The sequence below is a fragment of the Enhydra lutris genome, unplaced genomic scaffold (assembly GCF_002288905.1).
Source record: "Enhydra lutris kenyoni isolate GAN:26980312 unplaced genomic scaffold, ASM228890v2 scaffoldscaffold28, whole genome shotgun sequence".
In the NCBI taxonomy this organism is placed as follows: domain Eukaryota; kingdom Metazoa; phylum Chordata; class Mammalia; order Carnivora; family Mustelidae; genus Enhydra; species Enhydra lutris.
Window position 1 is genome coordinate 20,507,686 of NW_019154112.1, and position 15,441 is coordinate 20,523,126.

The following is a 15,441-nucleotide window of genomic DNA, read 5'->3' on the forward strand; positions in this document are numbered from 1 at the left end:
GGAAGGCCACTTCAGAGGGATGGAACCATAAGAACAAAGGTAGGGAGATGTGTTTATATGGAAATTTCAAGTGCAATGCATAGTAGAACATGGGATTTGGTAGAGAATAGCAGAATGGAAATGTGCCTATGTGTAATACTGAGGAGATTGGACCATTCATGCTGTAAGTAGTGAGGAATTATTGAAAGATTTTTCGGCAATGCAGTGATATAATCAGGTTTACATTTTAGAGAGTCTTATGTCACATGTCTGACACTTGACTATTTTAAAAGTGCTTTTGCACTTACTGTAGTGTTCTCACTTTAAAGTCGGAGACTGTACGCCTTTCCTATGTCTCAGGGTCAATGTGAGAAAAAGATGACGAAGTGTAAGGAATGGGGCTTTATGATATCCATTGTATAAATGACTTTTATATAAGAACTATAGATCTGCTGTTCTTAGTTACTGGATATGGTAGGCTGAGTTTTTTATTCTTGAAGTGCCCGTAAAGATACACGGTTTGTTGGGAACAGTGCTATTTTAAAATATGGATTTTTGTCCCATGTAAATTCTTTAAAGTTGGAATTGAAGGGTCTAAGCAGAGTCAGACTTTGGACTCAGGCAAACTTGGATTTTAATTCTCCCTCTATCACAAGCTAGTTGTATTTTCTTTGGCAACTTACTGAATTTTTCTCAGCTTCATTTTCTCTATTAAAGGGTCATAGCTGTGGCAAGTAAATAAAGTAGTGAGTGCAAAACATTTTGCAAATTCTTTGGTATATGGTAAATGCTGTATAAATGATAGTTTGCAAATGGTCAGATGCTCTTATTTTTTAGAAAGATTTATTTATTTGAGAAAGAGAGAGAGAGAGAGAGATCATGAGCAGGGGGAAAGGCAGAGGGAGAGAGAGGATTTCAACCAGATTTTGTGCTAAGCACGGAGCCCAACATGGGGCTTGATCTCACGACCCTGAGATCATGACCCAAGCTGAAACCAAGGGTCGAATCCTTAACCGACTGAGTCGCCAGGCGCTCCACGGTCAGATGTTCTTATAAGCATTTACTGTGTTATCTCATTTAGTCTCTGAACAACCTTATGAAGTAGGCATAATTATTTTCTCCATTTTTTAGTCCAGAAATCTGCTGATAGAGAGAGAGACTCTTCCCAAGGTCATACAACTAGCAAGTGGTGGATCTTGATCTGAATTCAGGCATTCTTAGCTCCAGAGGGTAGCCTCTTAACTGCTTCTGCTTCCCTATGGAATAGACTATTATTATTAGCAGGTTGACCCAATATTACCATTCCAAGAATGCATGGGGCAAAGGCTATCTTTATAGAAAACCCCAATGCTGCTGCTGTTCATTTTGACTGTCTCCTTAAAAGGAGAGTTAAAATCAATTAAGAGTGCATTGATTATATTCACAAAACTGGATGCTGCTGGGTTTCAGTCTCTGATGGAGGCTCAGACTGTGCCCTCAATGACCCTAGTCATTGTAAAGGAGACAAAAGAATTTTGAGAGAGATTCATGTACGTGTGTGGTCTATAAATGGAATGACTTTTAGGGATCTAATTGTTAACTCTTTCATTTCAAGAAGGTGTCACAGATGATGCATGGTTGTTACTTCATGAACCAATGTGTACATAAATGCATACCAAGTTGCGAGAAAACCATTGATCCTAGGAGCTTGGTGGGACACGGACTCAAACTCAGATTATAAACCAGTGGTCAGGACAGCAAAGAGAGATTCGGTTTTGCTTTGGGATAACAAAAGTAGACCAGTTGCTCAGGAGAAGTAAAGATTTCCAGTTCTAATTCAATTAAGATTTTTTCCAGGAGTGTAGAGTTTTTAGGAGTACTCATCCCCATCTAAGAGTTAATGAAAAATGGTTCAGATTCACAACATTGAAAGGGGAAAAAAAACTCATCAAGGACAAAAGGTCAGTACATATGAAAGGAAGAAATAGGGAGGGAAGATGTGGGCAAAAGGTGAAGCTGTCAAGTCAGATGATCAACAACGCATTGATTTATCTATTATTATAGCTAACATGTATAAAGCCACAAACTTATAAGGTAGGCACTATTAACCCCATTTTACTGATGAAGAGAGGCCAGAGAGGGTAAGTAACTTGGCCATGTCACACAGTTAGTAAGGAGGCAGGATGCTGACTTCAGTTAAGTACTCTTAAACACATCTATGTACGCGTCTGAGTACCAAATGGTTCTTGGATTCTTAAAACTCACCACTTTAGTATAGGACATTCCAAAGTTAAGGGAATTGTGTCCATTTTGTTCAAATTCATAAGATACCAGTACTGTGTGGAATGAATAATGGGTAAAGAGAAGGAGGGAAGGGACAAAGTAAGCTGGAGGCACTGAGAGCAAACCGGCTGTGGCCGCCTCCCTGGAGCGCAGCGGCAGATGCTCGGGCCGGCTCTGGGGGGCGGAAGGGAGGGACTGAGGGCTGGTCCGCCGGGCGCGCAGCCGCAGTGGCTTCCAGGCTGTCAGGCCCTGACGCGCAGGGCCACCTGCAGAGGCCGCGCCGCCCCGCCCCCGAGATGAGCCCCGGGAAGGGACCCTGGTCCCTCCCCGCCCCGTGCGGCACTGAGTGACCTGAGTCCCTCTGTGCCATAAGCTGGGTCGAAGAGTATTTTCCACTCCTGCCCCTGTCATCCCTTCCCGGGGGAGACCTCCGACTGCTCAACCCATTTGGTGGGGGGGGGGGGGGGGGGGGTGCGGGGGGGTGGGGTGGCTGCTGCGCTCGTCGGTGACCGCGATCTGCGGCTTTGTTTCCCAGGCACCTGTTGTGGGTCCCAAATAGAAACCTCACCCTTGGGGATCCGGGCCGGCCGGCCAGCGTCCGGGGGTGGGCGTGCTTGGCTGTGAGATCGACCCGGGTGGGCGGGCCGGAGAGGGGGCCCCGGGGCGCCCGGCCCGGCCTGGGGAGGGAGGGGCCGAGCCGCGCCAGGGTCGGAGCCGAGCCAGCCGGGGCGCTGACCGCCGCGCTTGCCCCCTCCCTTCCGCCCTCCGCCCTCCCCCCTTCCCTCTCTCCGGGGGCGCGGGCGAGTGTCTGCGGCGCGGCGGCCAGGAAATGCCGCAGATGCGCCGCGCAGCATCCCGGGCGGAGGCAGCGCGCCTGTCCTCCCGCACCGCCGCCGCGGCCTCAGCTGGGCCCGCAGCAGGCGCCCAGCGCAGGGCCAGGGTGACGGCCGTGCTGCCCGCAGAGGGTCCCGTCGCCCGCCACCCTTCGCCCATCACCACTGGGCTCCAGGCTCCTCCGCGTGGCGTGGCGCTGCTTGTCGCCGCCCCCGGGCTAGCCGAGATTTGCTGCTGCTGAAACCTGAGAGGGACTCTGGCTCCCCGGAGCGGCGGCCCAGCACCCGCAGCCCGCCAGGGGGCCTGGGCGTTTCCTCTGCCGGCTCCGGCGCCCACCGCCCCTTCGCGCCCCTGGCTCTGCGTCTCCGGCTTCAGCGCTCTCCCCCAGCCCGCCGCTCCTTCCGCTTTTCCAGTTCTCAAGGCTGCGTCTTGCTGACTACGATACTCTCTCGGGTTAGGAGGGGGAAAGGGGAATTGGCCAGTCATCGCTTAGATAAACTTCGGTATGGCGGGGTACCTCTCGCCAGCTGCTTACCTGTACGTGGAGGAGCAGGAGTACCTCCAGGCCTACGAGGATGTTCTGGAGAGGTACAAAGGTATGTGGTTCCCCGGGCTCCGGCGGCGGGGCTTAGCACGCACCAGCCCGGTAACCGTTATCTTTGCTTAATCAGAGCCACTACTGCTTGGGCACAGGTAAACAGGTGTCTGGGCCAGTCTTGGGAATGGACCAGGGTTTTTTGGATGGGATTTAGTGACCTCAACTCAGAGAGAGTGGTGGGGGTGGGCGATGGTCCGGAGACGCCCTTGGATAGGCTGTGGAGTGGGGGGAAGGGGTTTGGGTTTCAAGCACATTGCATTTTCTCTCCCTTGTAGAAGCTCTTTTAAGTACTATGAATAATCATAATTCTTCCTGGGAGGGTGGTTACCGGGTAATTCTCCATGGGATTACTAAGGCATTGCTGCTCTTGCTTTGCATGGGGTGTTGGTTAACCCTACAAAAAAAGGTTCTTGGGTTCTTAAATTTAAAAAAAAAAAAAAAAAAAAGCTTCTTGGGTTTCACCACCGAGAGCATCACCAAATCATTTTTCTTAGAATGATTTTATTTGAAAAAAGTTTATGGTTTGTGAGTATATACCTATTCTTATGCATCATAAAAATTACTTGATTGTGTGATGGATGAAAGCCTTAAGTCAGTGAGTCAGTTGTAAATTTAAATGTAAAGCAGTATATTTTGAAATGCTTTTCTGCCTATTCTTTATGTTTGGGAAATTCTGTGCCAACCTAATAAATTTTTTATATTTTAGTATTGTTTACTTTGACTTTATAGTTAAATATAGTGTTAGACAAAGTGCATCCTCTCATCTTAAAGAGTCTTTTTGTCTCTGGAAATCATTTTTCAGTGTGTACAGACAAGAGACACAGTAAGGAGACCAAAACACTCCCCACCCAGGACTACTCACGGACCCTTAATATATTAATAGTGAAGAGTGGCCGGATTCATAGCTTGGATCCAGAGGGTTTTGTATCTTTCGAATATTTGCTTTGGTCTTAAGAAACTATATCTGCAAATTGAATGGAGGGTTATATAGTTAAAAATGGCATGCATTGCTAGTTTTCTATTAGCAGAAAGTAGAAATATAAAATCCTGAATTGAACAACTAAATTCCAAATTTCCAAAAGGCTCACAGTCTACCCAGGAATGTATTTTATCTCTTTCTAGAACATGTTTTGTTATTGACATTCTTTTAATCCATGTTGAATTTGTAAACAACGCAATCAGAATTCCTTTGTGCCAAGACTCTATTGTGTATAACGTTGCCACTGAGCAAGTGCATTGATATTTTAGGCTAAAGCACATTGGTAGCATTTATGTGTGCGTGTGTAATACATTCATGTTTATTTCTGTCTTTACATTTTAAAATAAGGTTTTTAATCAGTTTTCCCCAGAACGTGAAAAATGAAAAATATTGCAATACAGATTAGCAAACCTTATTGAAGACTACACACCTGTGCTGTTTAAAATCCAAAAGCAAAAAAGTCTGGAAGTTTTTTCATACTTTTGAAAAAAATTAGTGCTGTGTGAATTTTTGTCTCATCAAGTTTTACCTCAGTGATGTATGGGTGATTTCAGGTGACTTTGGAAACGATAATTGTTGCTTTGACTTGTCTTGAGGAAGCAAGCATTCTTTTGAAGCTTGTTTCTGTTTGCCTTTGGAATTAAAAGGAAAAGATCCGAAGGCCATTGCATTTCTCACTACACTTCATTTTAATTATAGTCTAATGATCATCATTGCAGTTAAATATACTCTTTCAAACCTACAGTCCCAGATTTCACTGAAAAAGTGAGCAATGTTACCTTCATTTTCTTTGTGGTCTTAAAATGCTTAGGTCATCAGTTTGTAGTTGGCTTTATAGATGTCCTATGTTTCATTTAGTTTTGGAAAGGAAAGTAAGAGTATTGGCCAGTGTATTATACGTAAAGCTGGGGACCTGGAAAACTCATTGTTTCCCAGTGTGTTTTGAAGCCAGTTATGATTTCCCATCAGTATCCAATACGATGACTTCACTATAGTGCTTATTAGCCGTGATGACTTGCTATGGGGGCTGATCTAATCAGGAAAGAATTGTAGGCTTTGAATAGGGAGTGTCAGTTCACTAAACTTTCAAAGTACAGTCGCTCATTTTCTGAAATCATGCATTGTTCAAACATTTCACATTCCCATTTGAACTTAAGAGAGGTTATTTGGATTTTTATTTCTGACAAAGTTCCTTGGTTACAGAATGAGTTTGCATTCAGCTAGAGTATTATCAGGTTGCCAAGTTATCATATGCCCCAGCTGTTGAAAAATATAAGTGGTGGAGTCAGCTGGAACAAATTCAAAATTTGTCTGTTGTCAGAAACCTAGAATTATAATAATCTATACTGTCAGCAGTTATGAGTATTGGATTTAGAAGCTGAGAGTTTTGTTAGGCTTAGTCCTCAGATGGCCTGTGCGAGGACTTACAACCCAGTCCTTTGTAGAAAACTGAGTAGTACCAAGTTAGTGAGCCCCAGTTGTTTATGATGTGGTCTGTTCTTGTGTCTTGCTTTGGTCCTTTACTTCTGAGTGAATAGGCGTTCGATGAATTAGAACAACACAGAAAGAGCTGTTTGCTGCAGAGAAGAGTGTGGTGCTCTGATTCATAATGTAGTTCTCTTGCTTATAAGATATACTCATAGCCGGAATATTCAGGATATCTGATTAAAAAAAAAAATCACATTGCTTCAGCTAATAGCACAGTCAGGGTGAATAAAGGCATTTATTTAAAAATAAGACATATTTACTTATTGTTTATGCTAGAAACTGCCCATGTCAATGGCTTTCTTTTATATATATTAGATTATCCAGTGTATTTACTATGTAATATGAAACATGTTTAGCTTAGCATAAAGGACAGAATGATCCCTCTTGTTTTTTTTTGTGGGGGGCAGTATAAGGAAACTCATCTGTATACTGTTATCTTAATTAATTATACATTTTTATATTATTAATATTAGCTCTCACTTGAATCTGAAATTCTGCTATTTAATTCTGTCATTGGAAGATTTAATTTTCTCAGCACTTTTTGAAAAGGTTGTTAAGTGTGAAAATGACATCATTAATGTGAACCCAATAAATTTTATTTTATACATTTTAGCCTAATTTAGAAAGAAGGCAAATTATTTCAGCCCAAAAAACTGGGTCTTTTCCTATTGATCTGGAAATTAAGCAGTTGTCCCCAGACAGCTGTAAAAAATGTTTCACTATCATTCTCTGTGAAAGGTGAGTGGCAGATTTTTTACTTATCTAGAACATCACTGAAAAATCCTCTTTGATTATTTTGGAAGAAAGGCAAAAAAAATTTTTGTTTTTTGCTTGTTTGTTTGTTTTCCATGGAAACTTTGAGTAATTGCTTTAATCCCTTCTCTCAGGGCTATGTAATTCTGCCTATGTGCTTGGTGACCGAAGGGACTGAGAACGACTACACCTGTAGTTTTCATCTTCACTTCAATTTTATGGCCTGCATAGATGTGTGGTTGGAAAAAATCCTGTCCTTTTGCTGTGTGAGCCGACTCTGGTGCCATTTGGATTGAAAGTTGGAGTGTAAAGTTTTCTGGAACTTCCCCCCACTTCATACTGTGTAGTCTTGGAAGATCTTGCTCAGTGGTTTTCACTTGGCTTCCAGGATTCTACAAAAACTTGATTTCAGATTTCATCTGCTCATGCTCTGCTCATGGCTTAATGTACTAGTCAGTTGTGTAATAAGTGAACTTTAACTTGTTAATGGCGGCATCATGATAGCACTATAGTGCAGCAAGTTATAACAGCATTCGTTTGGGCTTTTTCTTTTAACAAATGAAGTGGGCTTAATCTGGTAATGAGTGTTAGCTAAGGTTGTATTTGGTTGTTTGTAACAGAAAACAGATGATGGTGTTTCTTTGTCTCAGGTACTGAGAAGCTGTGGTAGGCAGGTAGGCAGACCAGGGTTGCAGGGTACTTCTGTTTGCCAGTGGGACCCGAACTTCTGTATTGCTGTTTAGCCGATTCTCAGTGGCTGCTCAGCCACTGAGATGTCTTTCTCTCATCACAAGATGGCTGTTCCTCTTCCAGCCATTGTGTCTTACTTCCAGATGGAAGAAGGAGAATTGCAGGGGTGCCTGGGTGGCTCCGTTGGTTAAGTATCCAACTCTTGATTTCAGCTCAGATCATGATCTCAGGGGTGTGGGATGGAGTCCTGCCTGGTGCTCTGCACTGAGAGTGGAATCTGCCTGTTTTTCTCCCTCTGCTCCCCTCCCCTCCATAAATAAATAGATAAATAAAATCTTTATTATTATTAAGTTTTAATATTTAATTTATTTATTTGACAGAGAAAGACACAGTGAGGGAGGGAACACAAGCAGGAGGAGTTGAAGAAGGAGAAGCAGGCTCCCCACAGAGCAGGGAGGACTATGCGGGGCTCCAGCCCAGGACCCTGGGATCGTGACCTGAGCTGAAGGCAGATGCTTAATGACTGAGCCACCCAGGAGCCCCAGTAAATAAAATATTAAAAAAAAAAAAAAAAGAGAGAGAGAGAGAGAGAGAGAGAGAAGAAGGAGAATTGCAAGGACAAAGGACAGAAGGTGAAGACTAGTTGAGTTAGCCTCCTTTTAAAGAGGTTTTTTAGAAGCCCACTTAGCAATTCTTGCTAATATCTCATTGGCCAGAACTGTTAAAGGGGCCACTGCTGTCTACATAGCAACTACGAACATTTGAACAGGGTTGAAGTTCTGTTGGTTAAAGAGTCAGGCAAAATGGTTATTTGCAACCAGCAGTGTCTAGCACACAGAGGGTAAAGTATCTGCCCTGAAAGTAGAAGGTTAAAGTTTGGACACATATTAACATCCCTAACACAGTATATTTGACTTTGCTAAAGTGTAAGAGAATATCTGAAAGATCTGTGGAAATCTATGAGGATTTTCAAAATGACACGGTTGGATGTTTTATAATGTTACACCATGGGTTTAAGAGTCATTTCTTCCCAAATAATTAGGATTTAAATTGGCCAAAGAATTTACTCGTTGCTTCACACTGTAAGGAACACATATCCGTCTAGGAATGTAAGCAGTTACTAGATATTGTTAGTGAATTTAACTTTGAACCCAAAGAGCAGACTGGTGCTTCTTTAGTTTCTTTTGTTCTGACTTAGACTTTTGTAGTTATCTCAACATTTATTTGCTCAGGGACTTTTAAAAAGCTTTATGCTTTTGAAAATTTTTTATTTGAGCAATTTGGAGGCTCTTATTATCTGGCCCAGTAACGATTGTAGGCAATAAATGACATGGAAGGAGAGGCAGTGGGAACAATTTATTGTTCTATGGCTATTCTGTAGTCAGGCAAAGAAACGTCTGTGTTTTTGTGTTTGGGTCATGTGAGCCCAGGAGCCTGGCTCTTTGGGGAGCTGGACTGTTTGCCCAAAGTGTCTTCATGAAATTGGAGCCTGTAAAAACATCCGAAGCTATAGAGGTGACAAAAAGATGGAGTATCCAGGCTGTCATGTGTTCCTTTCTGTTTTAGTTCCACAACTAAGTATAAAAATGTATGAGATACCTGGCTGTCTATGTCTGATGAAAAAATTAAGTGAGAAGATTCGTAGTTTAGAATGTTTAGTCTTTCTTATTCATTACAAAGAAAGTCGGGTGGTTCTATTACATAGGAGTTTTCTGTCTATAATGGCTTTTGAAAAAGAAAGACTTTGGTGTCCATTTCTCAGCTCTTACTAAGTTAGGGGTCAAGGCTACTTGTTTCCAAAGAGTAATTTTAGGCAGATATCTGCTGAAGTACATCATTATTTCTGTTAGAGATCAAATAAGGATTTTATTTATTTATTGGTTTATTTCCTTAATGCAATTTTATTTGCTATTATTTTTCAACCTATTCTTAATCACTTTCGGAAGAGGAAGCAAATAATTCTGCTTGGTTTGGGTGTTGTGTAAAGTTACGTACTTGGGGTCAAATGGGATTTTACCCTGTGAGAAGGTGAAGGTCCCAGGGAGGAAAGCTTGAGAGAAGAGACTAGTGTGACTGTACCATTTCATTAGCATAACCAGAGAATCCAGTTTGAATGTTTGGCTAAAGTTGCATAGTAAGTTTTAGAGATGGCAGTGCATAGAGGTTGTAGGAAGATGGAAATGGGTAAATATGGAGGATAATGTTGGACCAGATGGAAAAGGGCCTTGAATGCCACACTGAGGATCAAGTTTGGGCTTTATTCTGTAGGTAGGGAAGGGACCCCTGATGATCTTCAGTGGGGTGTTACCAATGAAAATAGTGTTTAGAGAGATAACTCTGGTAAAGGTATGGAGTACTGAGTGGAAAGGAAGATTCAGGAAGCAGGGAGACAGGTTAAGAGGCCACTGTAAAATTATGGTGCTTGGAATAGAAGGCCGATTCAGGAGAAATGGTAGAAATTGACAGGATGGCTAATTGGTTGGTTTTGAGTGTGGGGCAGGAAGGGGTGCAGTGACTTCCATTGTTGAAGTTATATTGAAGAAGTTTTAAGTATTTTCTTTTTAATTTGTGTAAAAAGAGTTGTAGTGTACTCATTAGAAAATGTTTTTGAAATAAACTTTTAATATTAACCATTATTAGACCTTCTTTGGTAATGAAATAGAAGAATGCTGTTTTGCTTGACATTGGAAATATGGCAAGTAGTATGACCTAGAAAACTAGAATGTTCTAGTTAATGTAGGGCTCCTTAAGTAATAGCTTATCAACCTTATTGGGAATCCTCTGAATAGGATTTGTAGTACCTTAGAGCAGAGATTTTGTTTTCTTTAAGCAAATAAAATTACTAGTTTAAGATCCTTTGAGAAGGAACTGTAAATGAATAAAAAACAAATTTTTCAGTGTATTTCAGTAATTTTTTTCATTTGCCTCTTTTTTTTCCCTACATAAACTTGAGATTTGTAGAGTCAGTTTTGTTTGGTAGATAAGGAGTTCAGTGGTTATATGATCATGTAAATTCTAAGCCATCTTTGTTTATGGGTTCAGCTTTTATACACCTACTTATATACTGGACAGTGCTGGGTATTGCGAATGAATTATGTATGTATCATTTCTAACCCTCATAACTCTTTATCTTGGCTACAACTACTACCATTTTACTAATATGAAAATTGAATCTTAGAGAGATTAATTTTCCTGAGATCATATAGCTATAAGTGGTGTCTGTGGCATTTGAACAGAAAGTGTATATTTGACATAAACTATATATAATTTTTTGACATAAACTATATATTTTGAATTTTGTTACACTGGTAAATGTTGCAGAAATTGCTTTTATGAATATTTTTTATTAGGATTATGATTTTTGATTAATACAATGACTGCTTGAGATGTGTTAAATGGATTCATGAAATTAAAATTAATAGTTTAAAAATGTATAGGGATTTATTTCAATTCAAGTGTTAAATAGACTTTGGAGCTTGAACTTTTATATCTTAGCTGGAGTATAAATTCTAATTATTAGATATCCATGAAAGGAAAATAAAATTTTAGTGTGAACATTTTCAGTGTATATTTTGGTCGAGGAGTTTTTGAAAAGAATTAAGTTTTGTAAATGTCACCAGTGAATGTGGCCACTTTGATACATGCCTGAAATGTTTCCTGGAAAGAATCGTCAAAGGGAATTGACAAAGTCCTGATTTTTCTCTAGTGGGTGAAAATATTTCTCAGTGAATCCTGGGTATTAAAGTCATTATACAAAGATACTATTGTCCCAGTGAATTAAAACATGCCCTTATTTTCAGTGTCAGAGTTTCCCATCTGGCCATGCCAGTGTAACAATTTGTATTCTTGATTCTTGGTATGAAATACTGTTACTTGGCGCCTTCTTTTACTACCTTTATTAAGCCAGTGAGGTATGATGCATCACGTCGACCTCTGGGTACATGATGGTAGGATAGAGTACTGCATAGGAAGTATTTTGAGCAGTAGAGATTGCATGGACCATCAGTGAATGAGGTAGACCCAAGAACTCAAATCCTCTGGTTCCTCTTAGGCCAGTAGTCTTTTTTATTTTTACTTTTTTGAGTGAATAGACTATGAGAGTAGTTTTAGGTTCATAGAAAAATTGGGCAGAAAGTACAGAGTTCCCATATACTCTCTCCCCTCCCTTCACAGTTTCCCCTTTTGATCTTGCATTGGTGTGGTATGTTTGTCATAATTGATAAACCAATATTGATATTTTACTACTAACTCATATCCATAGTTTACATTAGGGTTCACTGTGTTGTAGAATTCTATGGGATTTGACAAACGCATATATCATGGGTTTACCATTACAGTATCATACAGAATTGTATCTCTGCCCCCAAATCCTCTGCATTCTACCTATTCATCCCCTACAACCCCTGAACCTCTGGCAACCACTGTTCTTTTTACTGTCTCTATAGTTTTGCCTTTTCCAGAATGTTATATAGTTGTCATCATACTGTTTGCAGCCTTTTCACACTGGATTCTTTCACTTGATAATAGGCATTTAAGGTTCCCCTGGGTCTCTTCATGGCCTCATAGCTCATTTCTTTTTATTGCTGAATAATATTCCATTGTTTGGATGTACCACATTCTGTTTATCCACTCATCTATTGATGTCCTTCAAGGACATCTTGCTTGCATTCAGTTTTTTCAGTTATGAATATAACTGCTATAAATAGTTGTGTGCAAGGTTTTGTATGGACATACGTTTCCAGCTCATTTGGGTAAATATCTAGGAGTACAACTGTTGGATCATATGGTAAGGCTTTGTTTATCTTGTAATAAACTGCTAAACTGTCTTCCAAAGTGGCTGTACCATTTTGCATTCCCACCAGCGATGAGTGAGAGTGGTGCATAAAAATGATGCATCCTCATGAGCAGTGGGTATTGGCAGTGTTTTGGATTTTAATCATTTTAATAGGTGTGTAGTGTAACAACATGACATGGAACATCTTTTTATATGCTTATTTGCCATCTGTATCTCTCTTTTGGTGGGGTGTCTATGCAGATCTTTTGGCCACATTTTTAAAATTAATTAACTAATTTGAGACAGACTGAGTGAATGCGATCAGGGAGGGGCAGATGGAGAGGGAGAGGGGGAGAATCTCAAGCAGACCATCCACTGAACACAGAGCCCAACACGGGGCCCGATCCCACAACGCTGAGATCATGACCTGAGCGGAAACAAGAGTTGTACACTTAACCAGCGGAGCCACCCAGGCACCCATTGCCCACTTTTTAACTGGATTGTTTGTTTTCTTATTGTTGAGTTTTAAGAATTCTTTTTATGTTTCAGGTAATAGTCTTTTATCAGATATGTGTTTTGCAAATGGTTAATTTTTTATACTCGTACCTCCTTTTGATACTTTTAAACCATTGCATATTATGTTATTTAAATAAGGCCCTGATTATTATTATTATTTTTAAAGATTTTATCCATTTATTTGACAGAGAGATCACAAGTAGGCAGAGAGGCAGTCAGAGAGAGGGGGAAGCAGGCTCCCCACTGAGCAGAGAGCCTGATGCAGAGCTCAATCCCAGGACCCTGAGACCATGACCCGAGCCAAAGGCAGAGGCTTAACCCACTGAGCCACCCAGGCGCCCCAAGTCCTTGATTATTTTCTTTCATCTGGTCATACTGTTTTTAAGTACTGCTTTGTTTTGGGTACATGGATTGACTCTTGTAGCTGCTTCGTGGGATTGCATGCAGTAGCTCAGGGTTCAGCTCTCTGACAGTTTGCTTAGTCTCTCTGCATGTGCTGCCGCTGCGATTCAGGGTTCCAGCTCATTGGCAGCTATGATGCCTTATAGCACTTGAGTCTAAAATTAGTTGAACTATTCTATTTTAAGGATAAACTGAAATTAGTAATCCATGTCCTGCAAAACATGTGAAAGTTAAACTCTTAGGATATTGGATTACTTATTTAAAATGTAATCAGAAGTAGGGTTAGCTAGCTAGTTGTTGGTTTTAATCTTTTTTTAAGTGAGTTTTTGTTACGGCAATTTGATCATGGCCTGGGTATGATGGTATATGTATCTAAGAACATAAAGTTTTACTTTTGTCTCTTAGACTGAAGATAATGCTTTTACCAAAGTGATCATGTTTGAGTTTTAAAATCACATGAGTTAAGAGGGAGAACAAGATTACCTGATTTTTCCTTCAGCTCATTTTAGAAGAGCCACACACTGAACACTTATGATTGTTGGAACGCCACTGACTACCTTTGTTAGGGGTAAAAAGGTGAATGATGAAAGTATTTGGTGGTTCCTTCTGTGATCTACATAACAGAAACTAGAGAATATTGAAAATAGTAGGAAAAAAATTGAGTGAAGTTCAGAGTTTGATTTTGTGTACAGTGTGGATTTTATAATCCCCATTAAGTGAGGGCTTATGGTTATGAAGGTATTTGCAATGTGACTTTATCTTTAAGGCAATCTCAGAAGCAATAACAATTTCGCTACTACATATAATTTGTAGTCTTTATATTTTTTCTTTGAAAAATTTTGGAGGGAGGGAAGGAAGGATTGAAGAATTTTAAGTTACAGAAAGCAAAATGCAAGGATACTGTGCTTTCCTTGTGGAAAAACAGATGTACTTAACTTAATCTCCATCATTTTCCATTTAGAACACTATGTAGAAATTTAAATTTGGCCTCAGTAGAATTAAAGTAATAAATAGAATGAAATACTTTTGTTATTAACATTTCTTTGAGAACATTCAAGCTGCATTGTTTCCAGCCTCATATTTCTAATCAGGAATTAATTGATTCCATGCTTGAAGTGACCAAACCACCATTAACATACAGTCTCCCCCATCTTCATCACATTTTGTAATCAGTGTATATGCCTAGAAGAACTGGGAAGGCATGAAGCGCTTGGGGCCGGGAGAAATTGGAAGTTACCAAATTGGAATATGTGGCTGAATTCTAAATATTTATTTATGTTTAAAGATTTTATTTATTTATTTGAGAGAGAGAGAGAGAACATGAGCCAGGGCCGGGGGTGGGGGTGGAGCTGTGGTGGTGAGAGCAAAGGGAGAACCAGGCTTCCCGCTGAGCAGGGAGGCAGACCTGGGGCTCAAACCCAGGACCCTGGGACCATGACCTGATCTGAAGGCAGCCACTTCACTGAGCCACCCAGGAGCCCCTACTTCTAAATATCTGTTGATCATATGATTAAAAAATGTGCAGAGGAACTAGGACCTGCAGAAGGAAGAGAAACATAGAGCTATAGGACTATAGCCTCCCAAAGAGCACAGTTTGGTGAAGAAGGTGGACCAGCTCTACTCATTATAAGTAGTGCTGCAAGAGAGGAGGATCTGAGCATCCAAGGGTTTTATTAGCATGGTGTGGGCTATTTGAAGGAAAGCAGAATTTCAATAGGGGTGTTTATAAGTGGGGTGGATGGTGTCAGCAGAGGGTTTTCTTTGCTTTACCATTTCATCTGGGCAATATGACCACATGTTTCATTCACTCTGCATTGTAGGGAAAGTATTATCATACTGATTTAATCAGTACTTTAATGTTAACCAGACAAATTTCATTTTTAGGATAGCCACTGAATATATTCTGGGATTGGTAGATGTTCATATTTTGGTTTACCTTTTATTTAATGTAAGTTTGGGCTATCCATAATCCATAAACTTTTTGTTTAACATGGTTTTGGGCTGTGCAGAATCCATAAACTTTAGTGAGAAATTCTATTGCTGGCTTTTGAGAATTTGGTTACTTGAGGGAAAACTTCCGTTATCCTTTATTTCCATTGTGAATAGAAGCAGCTTTTAAAATTACAGGGTTTAACATTTCAACAGAAGAACTATCCTATTGACTAA

At 40.5% G+C, this 15,441-nt stretch overlaps 1 protein-coding gene across 2 annotated transcripts in view; it reads left to right on the forward strand.

Annotated features, from left to right (window-relative positions):
- Nucleotides 1-15,441, forward strand: part of LOC111152327 (dystonin) — a 474,965-nt gene that overhangs the window by 120,135 nt on the left and 339,389 nt on the right. Inside the window, exon 1 of one of the 2 annotated variants that reach the window (XM_022510821.1) lies at nt 3,581-3,671. The exons of the other annotated variant lie outside the window; for it this stretch is intronic. Within the exon in view, the coding sequence (XP_022366529.1) occupies nt 3,581-3,671 (91 nt within the window). Of the gene's footprint in view, nt 1-3,580; nt 3,672-15,441 lie in introns of those variants that run through there. 2 annotated transcript variants of the gene reach the window in all.